This window comes from Macrosteles quadrilineatus, unplaced genomic scaffold (assembly GCF_028750875.1).
Source record: "Macrosteles quadrilineatus isolate MER2022 unplaced genomic scaffold, UCM_ALF_1.0 Scaffold_3__2_contigs__length_128488019, whole genome shotgun sequence".
NCBI lineage: Eukaryota > Metazoa > Arthropoda > Insecta > Hemiptera > Cicadellidae > Macrosteles > Macrosteles quadrilineatus.
The window spans coordinates 54728892-54745978 of NW_026542596.1; the positions used below are offsets into that span (position 1 = coordinate 54728892).

Below are 17087 nucleotides of genomic sequence, written 5' to 3' on the forward strand. Positions count from 1 at the left end.
ATTTGAGTTTCAGCACAGCCACCTGTATTAGAGGAGGTGGCTGTGGTTTCAGCCTAACCGGGACTATAGATTAAAAGAGTAAAAAGACATCTCTCCTCCTTTAATCTATGCCACAACCAGTTCCAAGCATAGATCTCTATTATATAGTTGTATTATATAGAGATCTATGGTTCCAAGTGTCAACGCTGTCGCGTTGTGGGGTCGGCGGGATTTCGCCAATCCACTGTCACTGAGTGTCACTGTCAGTTCTGAGTTCAGTGTCAATGTTCAGTCAGCTGTCAGCTCCAGCTGATTTCAAATTTCAATAATTTGATCGGACATTGGAGTTCGAAGTTAGATAAAAAAGAACCTTTATTTGTTTTGTTTTTCTTATGAATGTTATTTGTTCGTTAACCTGTTTCAAACGAAAATTGTAAACATAAACTGAATTCTATCGATTTAGCTTATTACTGTAATCACTTCCGGTTGTATATATTTTCTATAATAAAGCTAAACTGATTTGATTCACGGGTGTTTATCAATATATGATTGATTCATTGATATGATAAGAACAAATCATTTTTAATTTTAGTGCTAACTTCCCCTTGTTTTTCTCAGTTTAACTCTACCTTGACCTAGTTCCGTCAATCTCTTCAAAGTGTTTTATATTAGCCATACAAATATTTCTACATTTTTGCAAGCAACTGTAAGAACCATGTTTACAAACAAAGGGTTTATAGGTAAGGATCCAATTTTAGGTTAATCCTAGGATAATACTTACCAATGGAGATGAGTGTAGGATGAGTGTTGCGATCTTGTAGTCTTGTTAAGCCTCGTCCACACATGGTGATATGCTCTGGAAACATTATCGGTAGACTGTCTCGTAGTGATGTTGCCATTTGTCCAGCGATGTCTCCAGATAACTTAGTCGGCCAACTGTTTGCTGACTGTCCGCTGACAAACTTCCGTGTTTCTGAGACAAAATACATTGTTTTCAAGATAGCCTACGAAATTTGTGTAGGAGACTGGATACAACCTGGAGGTGTTAAACATTCAGTCCATTTAGTTGAACTGCAATGCGGTAATATTACAATTTTAGGGCGGTGCTAAAAGAGCTAAATTTAGTAGCCTACCTTTAAAGCTTTGGAATTTTATTTTTCATTGATTTATATTATTAACTATATATGATATTTTATTGAATTATTCATCTCTTCAAGCTTGAAATCTTAGGCCAACAAAGCCTAGCAAAACCTCAAAATCTCTAGGAGTCAGCCTAGTTAAGTTCCTAAATCCTGCACCATCTTCTAATCGGAGATCCGAAAGAAGATTGTGACCATAGTAAGCTAACCTTGCTCGAGAAAATGTCGGGTTTATCATTGTCTCTTCCTCGGTTCATTAAACTTAGCCCCATGGTTCAGAAATATGAAGCCCACACAGGATATAATCATGTCCTCCTTGGTCGCCATACCATCCTGGCTGGCTTGTGTGGACGCAAAACACATAAGAAACTTGTAGGCCTATTTGAAACTGCGTTGACAGACTGTTGGCAGACGTTTGGCCAACTCTCTTTGAGTGTCCGCCGACAGTCTCCCTTAATTGTGGAATAGGCTTTACTGACTAAGGCCGACAAGTTCCTTATGTGAGGACTGTTAATTAAAAGCCCATCCAGTCAATGGCAACTAACAGCTACAGTTTATAGTGGAATCCAAACCACATTTAGCCTAGTAATTTACGAATTAATCTAATTATCAGGATTAATTATGTAATAATTACAACTTACGTCAATCAATCCTGTTATATTTATGGAGGATGCACGTTTAGACCTTTATTTAGGTCATCTTCTGCTCCGCTGTTACCAACCACTATTGCTATCAAGTCAGTGCCACCGCAGTCTCGAGCCGGTTCAGCCGTGTGCATGGTGATAGTTTTATTTAAATGTTTTTGTCAGTGTCGTGTTTTTATGTTTACGTAGTCAGACTATGTTCTTCAGCAAAACATATTTTCGCGGTTGCTACACCAACAATGCAACTAAGTATGGAATAACCTAGTGCAACAGCGGAGCAGAAGATGACCTAAAGTTCGAAACATGCGTCCTCCATAAATATAATAGGATTGATTGACGTAAGTTGTAATTATTAATTTAAACATCAATCCGTTTGCCACAAATCAATCATGATCAATTATTTAAGATGGGGATGCTACTATGTGTGTATTTTAACACAAATATGAGTGTAGGATGAGTAGGGCCGTCCCTAGGGTTGGCGGCGCCCGGAGCAAACAAGGTTGTGGCGCCCCCTCCCCCCCCCCCCCCAGTAATAATATAGTAATACCAGAAACAAAAGAACCCTCGGCCGTTTCGAGCCGCGCAGGTTTCAATGGTACGGCCCACCTACCTGCGCGAACCACGTGATCTTTTCGTTTCTGCGCAGGTTGTTTTGTTCGTGGTATATCTATAGTCGCATTCGCATATTTTTAATACACTTTTTAATTACACTATTTTAATACACTATTTTTAATATACTATGTTGATACAAATTGCCACTGTGCGGCGCCCCCTCAACCACGGCGCCCTTCGGACAGCCCTGAGGATGAGTGGCGCGATCTTGTAGTCATGTTATGACTAAGGCTGACATGTTCCTTAGACACAGCTGTTAATTAATAGCCCATACAGCCAATAGTAACTAAGGGACCTACAGTTTATAGTGGAATCCGAACCACATTTAGCCTCGTAATTCACGAATTGGATACTCACTAGTGCGGACATTACTCCACACCAGGGAGTATCACATCCACAGATCATGCCTATAAATATCAGGTTTAATATCGGGTTGTTTTATTTTTATCTTATGAAAATAGGTTTTTATGATAAGTTGTGACTGCATTGTATTGCCAATGTTTACAATCCTTATACGTAGAAAGGTTGGTTCTTGGTTAGACTAGTTTTGGTTATCTCGGTCAAATAAGTTAGGTTCTTGAATGTTCGATAATAGGCTTTAAAAAATTGAGTCTTATGTCAGTTTCACTATAACTTATATTGAAAGTAAAAAATTTTTCTGTGTGACGCTTAGAGTCAGACCACTTTTATCTCTAAACTGGACTACAAGTTAGTTGGAGGAGTATTGTCCTCAGTATTCGTGGGATTTTACCCTCATATAAGAAATGGGATTCTTAGACCATTTGTGGGATGCAGGGTAATTGGAATTGAACGGGAAGTACAATGAGGATGAAAAGCATTTTCTCAACCCGGTAATCACCACTTTTTTGGACTTACCATTGTACCCTCCAGATTTCCCTTGTAAAAAGATACCTATGGTACAACAATCCTTCAGACTAAGCAAATGTCCATTTACCTGGCTGGATTCTCACAAAAATATTCCCTTAAAATTGTCAGAGGCTATTTAATTAGCTTAGGCTAACATTAATTTCAATGAGTACCTGATTACCTGATTACCTTCTTCTTAGCCTGAGACCAGTAACACACTGGATAAGCTGCGTCCAAAATGATTTATATAGGCTATACATATTTACAAGGGCTATTTACAGAACTTCCAAGATGGCGTGGACAATGGTCTACTGTCATCAAAGCTTGCTTCGAAAAACTCTTTCAAGCTGTAGTAGGGTTGCACTCTCATGAGGCTCTTAAGATTTGAGGCAAACTTGTTACCCTCAAGCTGCTTGATTCCGACAGGGAGATTATTGTAGAGCTTTAGGGCCATAACTGGAAAAGCATCCCTGGTTTTGCTTAGCCAGCAGAAAGGAATGTAGATTTTGGTTTTGCACCTAGTATTGTGGCTGTGCACATTCCTTTTGTTGAATTTCCCCAGGTTATCATGGACATATTTTGCAGATGAGAGCATGTAACTACTGTAGACAGTCGGTATGCCCGTCCTTATAAAAAGCGGCCTACAGTGTTCACGCCTCCTACTACTCGTGATGACTCGCAAAGCCTTCTTTTGCTGCCGTAGGATTTTCAGGCAGTCAGGTGCATGGCCCCATAGCTGTAGACCATACGAGATGTGGCTATGGAACAAGGCATGATATACCACTATCAAGTAGGATTTGGGGACTAGTTTGGTGAGTTTCCGGAGCAGATAGGTGACCCTCGCTAACCTCTTGCAAATGTTATCAATGTGGTCTCCCCAAGTTAACTTAGAATCGAGAGTAAATCCAAGCAGTGACATATTTATCCAAACCTGCTCAAGCGATGGCGACAGAGAGCAGATCAGTTTCTGTGTCTTATTTTCATTAAGTTTTAGCCTATTATGACTGAACCACTCTCTAGCAGTCGTACTTAGGTTTGATGCTATAGGGAAGGTAATTATGTAATTCATTTTCTTAAATTGATAGACGATAGCTTAATATGAAATAAATAAATTATTTTCCTATTCCAGACATAGCTGTAAACCTAACGGACTCCATGTACAGAGGTATCTACAATGAATCTCAGAAACACCAGCCTGACTTACCTAATGTATTGGGACGTGCATGGGCTCAAGGACTTGATAAAATAATCATTACTGGAACTGGTCTCAAGGAGAGTAAAGAAGCTCTAGCTATAACCAGGACGGATGGTAACCCATTTAGATTTTCACATTCTAATTGAACAGAACGCAATATAGCTTGCAAAGTGCAAGATTTTATGTTTCATGTTTTTTTATGCCTTTTTCAAAGTCATGTTTACTCAGTTATACAGGTAGGGCCTGGTTGGATTAGCAAAAAGGTCAGATTTCACAGGTAATGTTATACCATTTTTAAAAGTAAAATAAATATTTTTACTTTGTAAACTACAAAAATACAGGTTTAACAATTAAAACATTACATAATAATTATATTAAACTACTGTAATATTACGGTATTATGATAGTTTATGATACTTAGGTAGGAAGATTGTAATGCTTTTTCTCTCTGACCGATTACGTTGATTGGCTGTCAAACACTGCACTTAAGTAAAACTTCTGTGTGCAATTTTTTCCAGCTGATTTGACATATATATTCAAGCATTGAGACTGTGAGATGTGTGAGTTAGCATGGAGAACAAACGTTCATAAAAAAATATTTCAAACGTTCTCATGCCTTTCATAAATAGCACATCTCAGGGCACTCCAATGGTCTACATAAAAGATTGGATAGTTGAAAATCTACTATATTGCAGTATGATAGCTAAAACACCTTTCACAACTGAAATAATCACTTTAAGACTGGATACAAAGTCCCCTCATGACAAGGTCACAAAACCTTTTAAAACACACAAAAAAGTTCTGGTCACAAAATGTTGAGTAACTTTTCTTTAACCCTGTACTTGGAGTCTTTTTATGTAAGCTATATATATAGCCCCTTGGCTTACCATGAAATACTTCCAACTGCTATCAAATGGCTGGTCGGTTTAAGCAAAATCTGCATTAACACATTCGCTGCGGGCCACTCACCAGTGAGTGCTCTAGTTCCTTTCTGCCACGCTGAACGCTCATTGGTGAGTGCCAGAATCGCCTACGTTCAATTAAATTTCTGCGCAGTAGCACACTGGGAAGAACGGGTCTATTATGTCCTTTAGCTAGGAATGGGTGCTTTATTGTGGTGTAGGTTGGAACTTGGTAAGCTTAGAAATCAAATGTTGTCTCTTCTTTCTCCGGCCAGTGGGACCAGCTAGTTTTAGACATTGCTGCTATCTGTGAGTGTTTTAGCAAACTACGTCGACTCTCGTCGTATCGCAGCACATCACCGCACGTAATTATTCATTACCAAAATATTTGTAAGCCAAATGGGTTCGCTCGACGCTGCGCCGCACCGGGACTACGTCTGTCATTGGTGGGCAGCAGCGAACGTGTTAAAGGGTTTACTGTACATGCAAAACAACTTTATGCATTAAGTCATGAACTGTAGGCCTTAACTATTTTCAGGCTGGTCTTGTGGATAGAGAGCGGGATTTCTGCCCTGGAGACCCAAGTACTGTTTCTGCCAACTGTGTGATAAAATGGTAACAGAGTGGTTCACCTTAGCTTTAGGTCTACTGAACCTATCTATAAAATAATTGGCCTTTCAATGAGAACTTGTACTGTCAACCTCCCAGTATTAAAAGCCACATAATGATTTTTGGGAGGTTATTCACAGGTGACTCATATTGCAGAAAGATTGTTCAGCACAGTCGGCTGTCATCCAACTCAGTGTGGAGAGTTTGATAAGGAGGGTAAAGACAAATACCTTCAGCAGCTTAGCGACCTCATAGAGAACAACAAGGATAAAGTGGTTGCCGTAGGGGAGTGTGGTTTGGACTACGATAGGTTGAAATTCTGCGATAAGGATATTCAGCTCAAGTAAATATTTAACCTTTACTTTAATACTTGACCTAAGTAACATAGAGTATTGTATACCTATTGACTATAGATACTATAAGACTATAGGATACAGAAGTCAAAGATATCACATACATATATCCTCTTCCACTCCCATTACAACTGAGTGGGTGTTAACGTTAATTAGGTATTTTCTTCTTCTTCTATCCCTCCAAAGTTTGTCTTTTTCCACCATCTGCCTTTTCACTCTTCTACAGACCTCATCACCTATGAATTCTCTCATCCTTTTCTGCTACAGATAGATTTTTAACCCTTCCAGGGCTAAATTAAATGAAAGGCCGAAGCTTAATTTTTTTTTTTTTATTAAAAACTAAAGTGGTTGTGTTTTGTATTTATTTCACTTTAAATAATTCATGGATCATAAAAAGATTTTCCTTTGGGCGGAACTAAATTTGTACAAAAGTTATGAAGAAAATAAAATTTGATTTGACGGATATATCCGTCTTTGGCCCACAAAAAACATAAGGTGGACGGATATATCCGTCTGCCGCCCTCAATGATAATCACAAAATATGAACACTGCCAATAATCTTGAGAATCCTTGTGGGTGGCAGACGGATATATCCGTCAACCTTAGGCTATTCCTTCCCTGGTTTTATTTTTTATCCATAAAAATGTATCTATCATTCTGAAGTAAATCTAAACCACTCAGTTCAGTTCCATGTCCTCAATCCCATTCCCCGCCAAGACTTCCACTACGTAAAGACTGTTCTTCATGTTCATCATATCCATCACATTCTATACTATTATTTTCACTGTCAAGTATAAAACTCCCCTCAGACATACTTTTATTAAGCATCTCAATAACATCTTCAAATTTCAGATCGTTTCCATTAGAAACTTTAGCTGAATAACATAAAATAAAGTACAAAACACAAAATGTAAACATCACTCACTAACAACCATGAGTGAAGTGAGACAGCAATATTTACTTACGCACACTCTATGGTGCAAAATAGCTGAAAAAGCTGCGGCAATTATTATTGTCAACCATGAAAACAAAATAACCCATTTATAATGCTGTGCAATGTTTATTACCGTATTATAAACATTGTATATCAATTTGTTTTTTGGACGGATATATCCGTCTTTAGCCACAGAAAACATACTACTTTACTATAACTACTCAGGTACTTTCAGGTACTCACTGTTCTGTTAAAGTGACAAAGAAGAAAAAAATGAACTGTTTGCTGCCAGAAAATGAAATGTATTAATAAAAATGTGTTTTTCATCCTGCACGTGCTTTGCATGGCACATGGGATTATGTACTTAATTTAAAAATTGCATGAATAAAATTGTTTGAATTTGAATATAACCCAGAATGCCAACCGCATGGTAAAAAGCATTAAGTGTTTTGAGAGAGCTTTGCCTGTCAATCGTAGGCAGCGCCACCAGCGTTGCTATGCTGAGTGCATGGCAACGCTGGTGGCGCTGCCTACGATTGACAGGCAAAGCTCTCTCACAACACTTAATGCTTTTTACCACGCGGTTGGCATTCTGGGTTATAGTAATGTTTTCTGTGCTTTAGCCCAGAAAAGAAATTTCTCGGGACGGATATATCCATTTTCAGCCCAGAAAGTAAACAAAGGTTGACGGATACATCCGTCCATAGCCCAGGAAGGGTTTATTTTTGAGTGTTGGTTGGACATTTTTGATTTTAGCAAATTTGAATCTGGCATTACTCTCTTGTACGATTCGATGGACAAAACATGCTTATAGAAAATAAGTACAGTTCTAAAAATGCATGAGACTAGCTGTTTCTGAGGTTTTATATAAATATTTTCTGTCTAAGCTCATTACTTGTTGCAATGCTACTGTGGGCGAGAGTTAAGAAGTCCTCTGAGCCAGAGTGATATGCAGCAATGTTTGTATGTTGTATTTGCAGGTGCTTTTTTCGTTTTAACACAGTGGATGTGAGCCTTGACTACTGCGTGGAACATGATTAACCCGCCCGGAGCGCCTAGCCGTCGAGTAGCAAGCGCCTGCATTTTTAGAATAGGCCAGGGCTCAGAGGACTTCTTAACTCTCGCCTACAGTACTAGTTGACTATTGAGACTTTTAAGTCCCTTTACTCCTAAGTAACAACATGTTTTTCCTAAGGTATTTTGAGTGGCAGTTGGAGCTAGCCACAAGTCACAAGTTGCCTCTATTCCTTCACTGTCGCAACGCAGCACCTGATGTAGCCAAAATTCTAAAGAAATGGCAAGATCGTCTGCACGGCGGAGTCATCCACTCATTTGATGGCTCGGCAGACGACGCTCAAATGTTCCTCAGTATGGGATACTACATTGGGATCAATGGCTGGTAAGTTCTTCCTTTAGGTTCTCATTCATCGTATTCTTAGGTTTTTGGTATGGGATCATTCAACTTATTTTTTAAATTCTACATTTCTCATTTATTTTTAATTCTCACTGGTTTAACAACTTCTTAACGTAACACTTGTGTATTGATGAAGAGTATGTTTGAAACTAATTTTGTAATGAATAATAGTACAAGTTAATAATTGAAAATTAATGACTTATAGCTTGATTGCCAATTGGTTTAAGACTTAAAATTTGAATGAAGAACCTTCTAAAAATAAACTTGAAAGATATCCTAATCTAGGCAGATAGTTAGGTACCAGTAATTATAGTAGAGGCCTAGGCTATCACCTACTCAAGGGTAGCAAATTAGTAACTATATAATGATACACTAGGTGCCATTAGGTATACAACCCATTCACATGTTAATTTTTAGCCATGGACAGTGGAAGCTCCTGTTATACCGTTTCTTACTTATACACTGACATTTCAGCCTTTCCAAACCCTGTTGATTTAGTTTTAGGTTTATCTTAGAAAGATTTGTATTTTCTAAAACAGTTCATTGAAGACTGAAGAGAACTTGGAAGTGGTGAAAATCATCCCATCAAACAGACTCCTGATAGAAACAGATGCACCGTGGTGTGAGATACGGCCGTCTCATGCCAGTGCGAAATTTGTCAAAACCTGCCTGCCTTCAGTGAGGAAAGAAAAATGGTCTCCGGACTCCATGGTCAAGGGACGGAATGAGCCAGCAAATGTTGTGTGAGTTAAATATGTCAAAAACTTTCTCTAATACAGGTAAAGTGTAAAGAGCAAAGTTTGTAGGATGTAATTTAAGAATTGTTCTAGTGGTGAGGTTTTGTTCAAGGGAAAGCTCTAGGCCGGGATTGTGATTAGAATTAAGAAATAGCAGCTAGATTACCTTAGGAAAAATCCAGGTGGACCATAGAACAGATAAAAAACAAATTCCATTCCTTGGGAGAATGTAGACAAGAGATTTGGACACAAAGTCACACTTCAAGTCTCCTAGGTGTTCTATGGCCTACCTGGACTTTTTTATCTAGATTCATTGAACCAAGTAGTGTTATACCTAAACTACACATCCGGCTAGAATTCTACCCCCGGATAATTTACCCCCATGAAAAAACACCTACGTCATTTTGACGTCACGAGGGACGGGGTCAAGAAACAGCCCGCGACTGGAAATCTACCCCCGGACATCTACCCCCAGACATTTACCCCCGGAAATCTACTCCCAGCTTCATTTTAACATTTTATTGACAGGAAACTTGCATATTCACTTCCTATATGTTATTCTTATGAATGAATATTTTAAACACTTATTTATGGACATAAGTTGACAAGTTTTGTTTTAAGGCATAACTTTCCAATTAAGTTAGGACTTATTAAGCGTTATACATTCTCTGAATATGAGAATGTGCTATGTAGGATTATTATTATCAGCTGAGTTATAAAGTTATGAATCATCTGCTATTTGGTTTGTTTACATTATGTTTTGTTCTTGTAAATAAATAGTATTGATTTAGTTTACTTAAAATGAGTTTTAATAATTAATTATTCTATATTGGAGACGAGAAAATGCCTAGGAAAACGGACCAGTCTCAGTATAAGAGTGTAATTGACTGTTGTAACATGTCTTGCATACAAGATAGAATGAGCAGATTTTCATTTAAAGAGTATAATAGGAACAATTGTGGGAAGACTACATAACTCGTTTTGAGTTGACCTGCAGAGTTAAGGGACTGGGTGGTGCTAACACAGAAGAACAAGTGGCTCGGCGAGATCTTCTATTGGCAAATATCGGAGAGGAGCACCTCAGGGCACTGTCGGACCAGATGTATCCAAGGGCCTGGGAGGAGTGCACCTACGACGAAGTCAAAGAGGAAGCCAACCGGTTGTTCAAGCCTACCAGGACCCTTTTTGCAACAAGGTTTGAGTTTGAAAGAGCAATAAGAAAAGATGGTGAGACATTTATTTTGTTTTATAACAGATTGAAGTCTTTGGCTAGAAGTTGTAAATATGGAGATAGCTTAGATGAACGAGTACGAGATAGGTTTGCAGTAGGAAGCAACTGCCCAGAATTTGAAGTTGAAGTCAGACAAAGATGGCCCGAGGGAGTTGATAACCGAGGTGAGCGTGTTAAGTCAACAGTAGTACCGGTACTAGAGTTAGCTCAATCTATGGAACGCGCGAGAGAAGAAGTTTCCAAACATTCGTGTAAAAATGAGATTTTCAAAGTAAGTGACAGTAAGGAAAATAGGAAACCAGAGGTACAGAAATCTACTGGTTTCAATAGGTGTTATAGCCTAGATGTGGGTTTACACATGACCCTAGTGAAGATAGGTGTCCTGCTGTTTCTGCTGTGTGCAAGAAATGTTCAAAGAGAGGCCACTTCGCAAGAATGTGCAAAAGTAAAAATAATTTTGTCAAGAGAACAGAAGGTAATTTGAGAAAAGTAGATGATTCTTGTGATCAAACTTACGATGATGAGTGTAGTTCTGATATTGATGTTAGCGGAACACAAATTAGGTCAGTTAAGAGTAAGGTTCCCAGAGCTACAATAGATGTAGAATTGAATGGGTATAATGTTAGAATGGAGTTTGATTCCGGGGCTCGGGTAAGTGCTATAAGTTTGTCTCTTTGGGATAAGATCAATTCAAGTGGTGAATCTCTCAAAAAGACGTCTGATGTCATCACTGGCTACGGAAAAAATAAGCTGGAAGTCATGGGTAAGGCTTTTGTGGACGTTACTTTACGTAATCGTACTAAGCGATTGCCGGTTATTGTATTACTAGAAGATGATGTTCCATTATTTGGGTTGCCGTGGAGTGTAGCTTTCAATCTTAATTTGCCTAGGGAAGTAAGGGTTAGGCGTATTGACAATGGAAAGACAAATAGTAAAGAGACAGGTAAGAATGAAGAAAGTTATAGAAAAACGTCACAAAAAGAAGTTGAGGCATTAACTCAGGAGTTTTCAGAACTCTTTCGTGATGAGCTAGGAACGATATCTGACTCTAATGAAGTTATTCATCTAAAAAGTGGAACAAAACCTGTATCTTTCGGGGCACGACGAGTTCCATTTCCCTTAAGGGAGGCAGTGGAGCGAGAATTACAGCGATTAGTACAGGAAGGAGTTTTGGAAGCAGTGGACCCTTCCGAAACACCGATAGAATGGAGTAGGCCTACCCCAACAGTCAACGTAGACAAGGGTGGAGGTAGAGTCAGGATCTGTGGCGATTTTCGTACAACCTTGAATCCAAACATCGTTCCAGAAAGACACCTCTTGCCAACCTTTGATGACTTGACTTCTAAATTAACTGATGGAAAGATATTTTCAGTCATAGATCTTCGAGACGCGTACTTGCAAATGAAAGTACACCCTGAGTCACAAAAGTACCTTACAATAGCAACTCATGTAGGCTACTTTCGCTACAAAAGGTTGCCTTTTGGTCTTTCCTCGAGTCCGGCAAAATTTCAAAGGTACATGGAAAGTTTACTAAAAGGACTTAATGTCGGAGTTCTACTTGATGATATAATCATTTCTAGTAAGGATAAGACCACCCATATAACCACTCTTAGAGAAGTTTTGAGGCGGCTAGAATCAAGTGGAATAAGAGCGAAACTGTCAAAATGTAAGTTCTTTGAGAAATCTGTAAAGTATTTAGGTCATACAATAGATGGGAATGGTATTCATCCCTCTGAAGACAAAGTTGAAACCATAAGACACGCACCAAGGCCAAGAAACGTGAAAGAATTACGAGCTTTTCTAGGGGCGCTAAATTTTTACGAAAGGTATATACCTAATCTTCATGCGATCGCTTCGAACTTGCATAAGCTGACTGGTACGAAGACTAAATGGAAATGGACTGACACCGAACAAAGTACATTCGACAAGTTGAAGAATATACTGTCATTGGAGAAGACATTAGTTCCATACGACATATCAAAGCCGATCATTGTTGAATGTGATGCTTGTGAACAAGGGGTTGGCGCAGTGCTGTTACATTTGATGCCGGATGGAACGGAAAGGCCAGTAATGTACGCCTCGAGGACACTAACCGAAGCAGAAAAAAGGTATGCTACAGTTGACAAGGAAGCACTGGCGTTAGTTTTTGCCGTGAAGAAGTTTAGACAATACCTCAGTGGAAGACATTTCAAGGTGAGAACGGACCACAAGCCACTTGAAAGAATATTTGGAATGCATCGAGATATTACCAAAGTAGTTAACAACCGTTTGGTCCGTTGGGCTTTGTATTTAATGGAGTATGATTTTGAGATCCAGTACATCAAGGGACAGGATAATTGTTTGGCTGATTTTTTATCTTGGTTTTCACTCAAGACACAAGAAGTATTGGATCCAGATGAGAGAGAGATTCGAGCATTGGTTCAGGAGAAAATTGACGTAGTTTATCCAAATCATGAACTTGTACTGGAGTATAAGAAAGATCCAAATATGAAGAAACTTATAGACTACCTGGAACATGGTTGGCCAAAAGATACAGGAAACTTACCACCATCCATGAAACCATATTGGAATAAGAGAGAAGAGCTGACATTAGAAAACGGCATAATCATGCGATTAGGGAGAATTGTGGTGCCACAGATTTTGAGAGAAAATGTATTGAAAGAACTCCACAAAGGACATCCTGGAATAGAGGCAATGAGATCCCTATCAAGGTATTATGTTTGGTGGCCTAATCTGAATAAGGATGTTGAGGTTTATGTCCGTAGATGCCACCCTTGCCAGAGTAACCGATCATTTGACACAGAAGTACCTCTATATCCTTGGAATGTGCCAAGTGATCCTTGGGAGCGAATTCATCTTGACTTCGCAGGTCCATTCGACAACCGATTCTGGTTAGTAGGAATCGATGCGTACTCAAAATGGGTTGAGATCGAAGTTATGGACCGTACGACAACTGCTGCTCTTGTAAATAGATTAAGGACTTGGTTTTCGAGGTATGGTGTTCCTAAAAAAATTGTATCGGATAATGGCACCCCCTTCACATCTCATGAGTTTAAGAGTTTTTGTAAGGACAATAACATATGTCATGTTACATCTGCGCCGTATCATCCAAAAACCAATGGTTTAGTGGAGAGGATTATCAGAACCTTCAAGAGTCGATATAGTGCTTGCAAACAAGAAGGTCTCAGTTCATCACTTGCACTTTTACAAGTGTTGCTTGCTTATCGAAATACCCCACAAAAGACCACAGGACAACCACCATCAGTCCTTTTCTATGGTAGAAGATTACCAACAGCTTTGGACAGGTGGAGGTATAATAGCAGAGAGAGAATAGAAAATCAAGTGTGGCGACAGAAGTACTATCACGACTTAAAATCCAAACAAAAGGAGTTTTCTGCCAAACAAGAAGTGTGGGTTCAAAATGAAACGAAGAAGGGCTGGAGACCAGGAACAGTACAAGAAAGGACGGGAGAGCTATCATACACCGTTTTAGTAGGGGGAGATATAAAGAGAAAACACGCTGACCAGCTGAGAGCAAGAGAAGGTGCAACTGATCCACCTCAATGGAAAATGCAAATGGAACCTGAAACTGATGATGTACATAGTTTCGAAAACTCAGCCTAAATTGGGTGGGGAGAAATGTAGGATTATTATTATCAGCTGAGTTATAAAGTCATCTGCTATTTGGTTTGTTTACATTATGTTTTGTTCTTGTAAATAAATAGTATTGATTTAGTTTACTTAAAATGAGTTTTAATAATTAATTATTCTATATGCTACAATGGGTCTTAAGCTTTAAAATGACACCTCAATTGTATATATCGACGAAGTGGGTCGGGTGAAAAAGGACTGTTACAGCTTATTGAGTTAGGAAGATAGATAATGTTAAACATGTCAACGACATATCGCATGCTTTATACTGGATATTAGAAGCTAATGAATAACCGAAGAGCCGTTGATTTACATCAACCAATTAATAAAATCAATTACAACAATGCATCTTGGCCGATACGTAGCGTAGCTGACCACGTGGGTAGATTTCCGGGGGTAGATGTCCGGGGATAGATCTCCAGGGGTAGATGTCTGGGGGTAGATGTCCGGGGGTAGATTTCCAGTCGCGGGCTGTTTCTCGACCGTGTATAGGCCCTGCCCCTCGTGACGTCAAAATGACGTAGGCGTTTTTTCATGGGGGTAAATTATCCGGGGGTAGAAATCCGCTACCCCAACTACCCTTCCTCCATCCCTTGTTGTTTTTCAATACTGTACTTATTTTGCCTTAGTTTTTACCTACAAAAAGCTAGATTGGTAAACTTGGAACGCTAAGCTGTAACCTGATTGAAGTATTTAAAAAGATTTTTTAACTTTACAAAAATTCTTCCTTAAGTTACACAAGTAGACCTCTTTAACCTCTGAATTTTAAAAATTGGTTTGCTGGTTAGGTTTTGCACTATATGAACCATTTCTAACCAGAAATGATGTTTGTTTCAGCCAAGTACTGGAAGTTCTCACTGCAGTCAGAAACGAGAATTTTGCTGAACTCTCTGCTATCATTCTGTCAAACACATATGATCTGTTCTTTCCAGATAAAATCAAGCTAGGCCTATCTATATAAATAAAATAGTTAAGTGATTTTATAAGTTATTTCACCTTTACAATTGATTAGTTAAAAATAAAACACGAGTTTTAATTTAGGATTCCTGCAATTTGGCCGCACACAGTCTTTGGGACATATCTATATAATTAATACGCTACATGAAACTTTGTCGGTTGAACTCCTCCGCCATTTCTTAACCGATTTTTTCCATTGACGTCTCATTAGAAAGAGCGTGTCACGTAGATTTGCAAACTGGCCTTACATTTTTTTAAAAGTCCCTTGGTCTCTGCCCCAGTGGCTTTGAAAGTTCCCATGTTATCCTTATGAAGAACATAATTGTTTACATTTTGATCAGCTGTATAATTTAATTGCTGTTATTTATTTTTCAATTCAATGATACCGATGAAACGCATTGAGTACATTTATTTACTATTTGAGTTTGTGTAAACATAACCCTCAAGACGGATCGTGTTAGTATGGTTGTTGGGTTGTATCTTTAATATGTGTATTTATCGTTGTTTTGTGTCGATATGATGGATCGTGTTAACATGATTGTAACTTAAATTTGTGCATTTATCGGTGTTTAGTGTAGCTATAATATGTTTATTTGTTGTTTTTTTTCTTTTAAATGCCTCCGACACGACGACAACAAAAACATAGACAGGAGGCGTAATCGTGATAACGACCGCAGCTACCGAACAGTGGCGCGTCATAGGCTTAACTCATCACAGTCAGCACCTGACCCTGGACAATCTCAACTATTAGGTTACAAACGCACTACCCCAACACGACTTTTAGTTCTTGTTATAAGGAAGATATTTTATTTTATAATTATTAAAGTGAGAAGTATTTTATTTTGACCAAGAAGAGACAAGTTAAGTTAGACAAGTCGAAGTTTGTTATTTAAGACAAGTCTGTGTTTGCTAAGAGATAAGGAGCTAACCCCCACCACTACCGCTGAGGACAAAGACGAAACGAGCAGTCTACAATGAGATCCAGGTCAGTGAACGTCTGTTCAGATCAGTGTAATTGTTTCAGTGTCGGGTTTTCTATTAAGAGTCCTAATAGTATCTAAATATACGTTTATCGAGTTATAACAGTGGCGACGAGGCCTTTTTATCGATCCAGTGCGTGTTTTTACCGTTAGAATAACTCTAACTTCGGGTTGTAAGTTTGTCAATTTTGCCGACAAGTTTTTGCTCAGTGTACGCCATTTTGAAAAGTTGCCGAAACGGTTTCTGGAACTGTGAAGTAGTAACGGTGACTCCAACTATAACAGTGACTTGCAATCATAGTTGCTTGGGAACTAGTTTTTTTTTACACTGCTACTAAAATTGACCGGTTACAAATACCTGTTACTTCTGTTATTTCTTGTTGAAGACTGCAATTTGGAGTGCTGCTGTCTGCTGTGCAATTAATTGATGCTGATCGTTGAAACCAGGTTATGTTTGACTACGAAAAGTATTTAGTCACGTTTTTATTCAAGATATGTGCATCCGTGTACTTCTAAAAGTGAAATTGAATTTTATTTATCCTGAAATATGTCTTCAAAACAAATTGTGGGAAAGATTAGTGAATTTAATGAAGAGTTGGAATCGTTTGAAAACTACGTAGAAAGGTTAGAACATTTCTTTAAGATAAACACAATCAAGGATGAAAGTAAACTCTCATTTTTTGTCTCTATTATGGGACCGATGTTATATACAAAACTTAAGGATCTTTTGCACCCTAAAAAAGTAAATGAAGTTGAGTTTGCAGAGGTTATCTCTGTGCTTAAGAAACACTATACACCTACCTGTAATACTACCTATGAAAGGTTTATTTTTAACAAAAGGGGTCAAAAAGATGGTGAATCAATCACTGATTACTCAGTTCAG

General features: G+C 38.5%; 1 protein-coding gene across 1 annotated transcript; it reads left to right on the forward strand.

The window, feature by feature from the left end:
• The first annotated feature begins 337 nt into the window (after positions 1-337).
• LOC128990025 (deoxyribonuclease TATDN1) lies at positions 338-15243 on the forward strand. Its single transcript, XM_054412236.1, has 6 exons — positions 338-719; positions 4371-4550; positions 6104-6290; positions 8430-8633; positions 9188-9391; positions 15105-15243. Exons 1-6 carry the CDS (start codon positions 695-697, stop codon positions 15226-15228), a joined length of 924 nt encoding a protein of 307 aa, XP_054268211.1. The 5' UTR covers positions 338-694; the 3' UTR covers positions 15229-15243.
• Positions 15244-17087: the final 1844 nt, after the last annotated feature.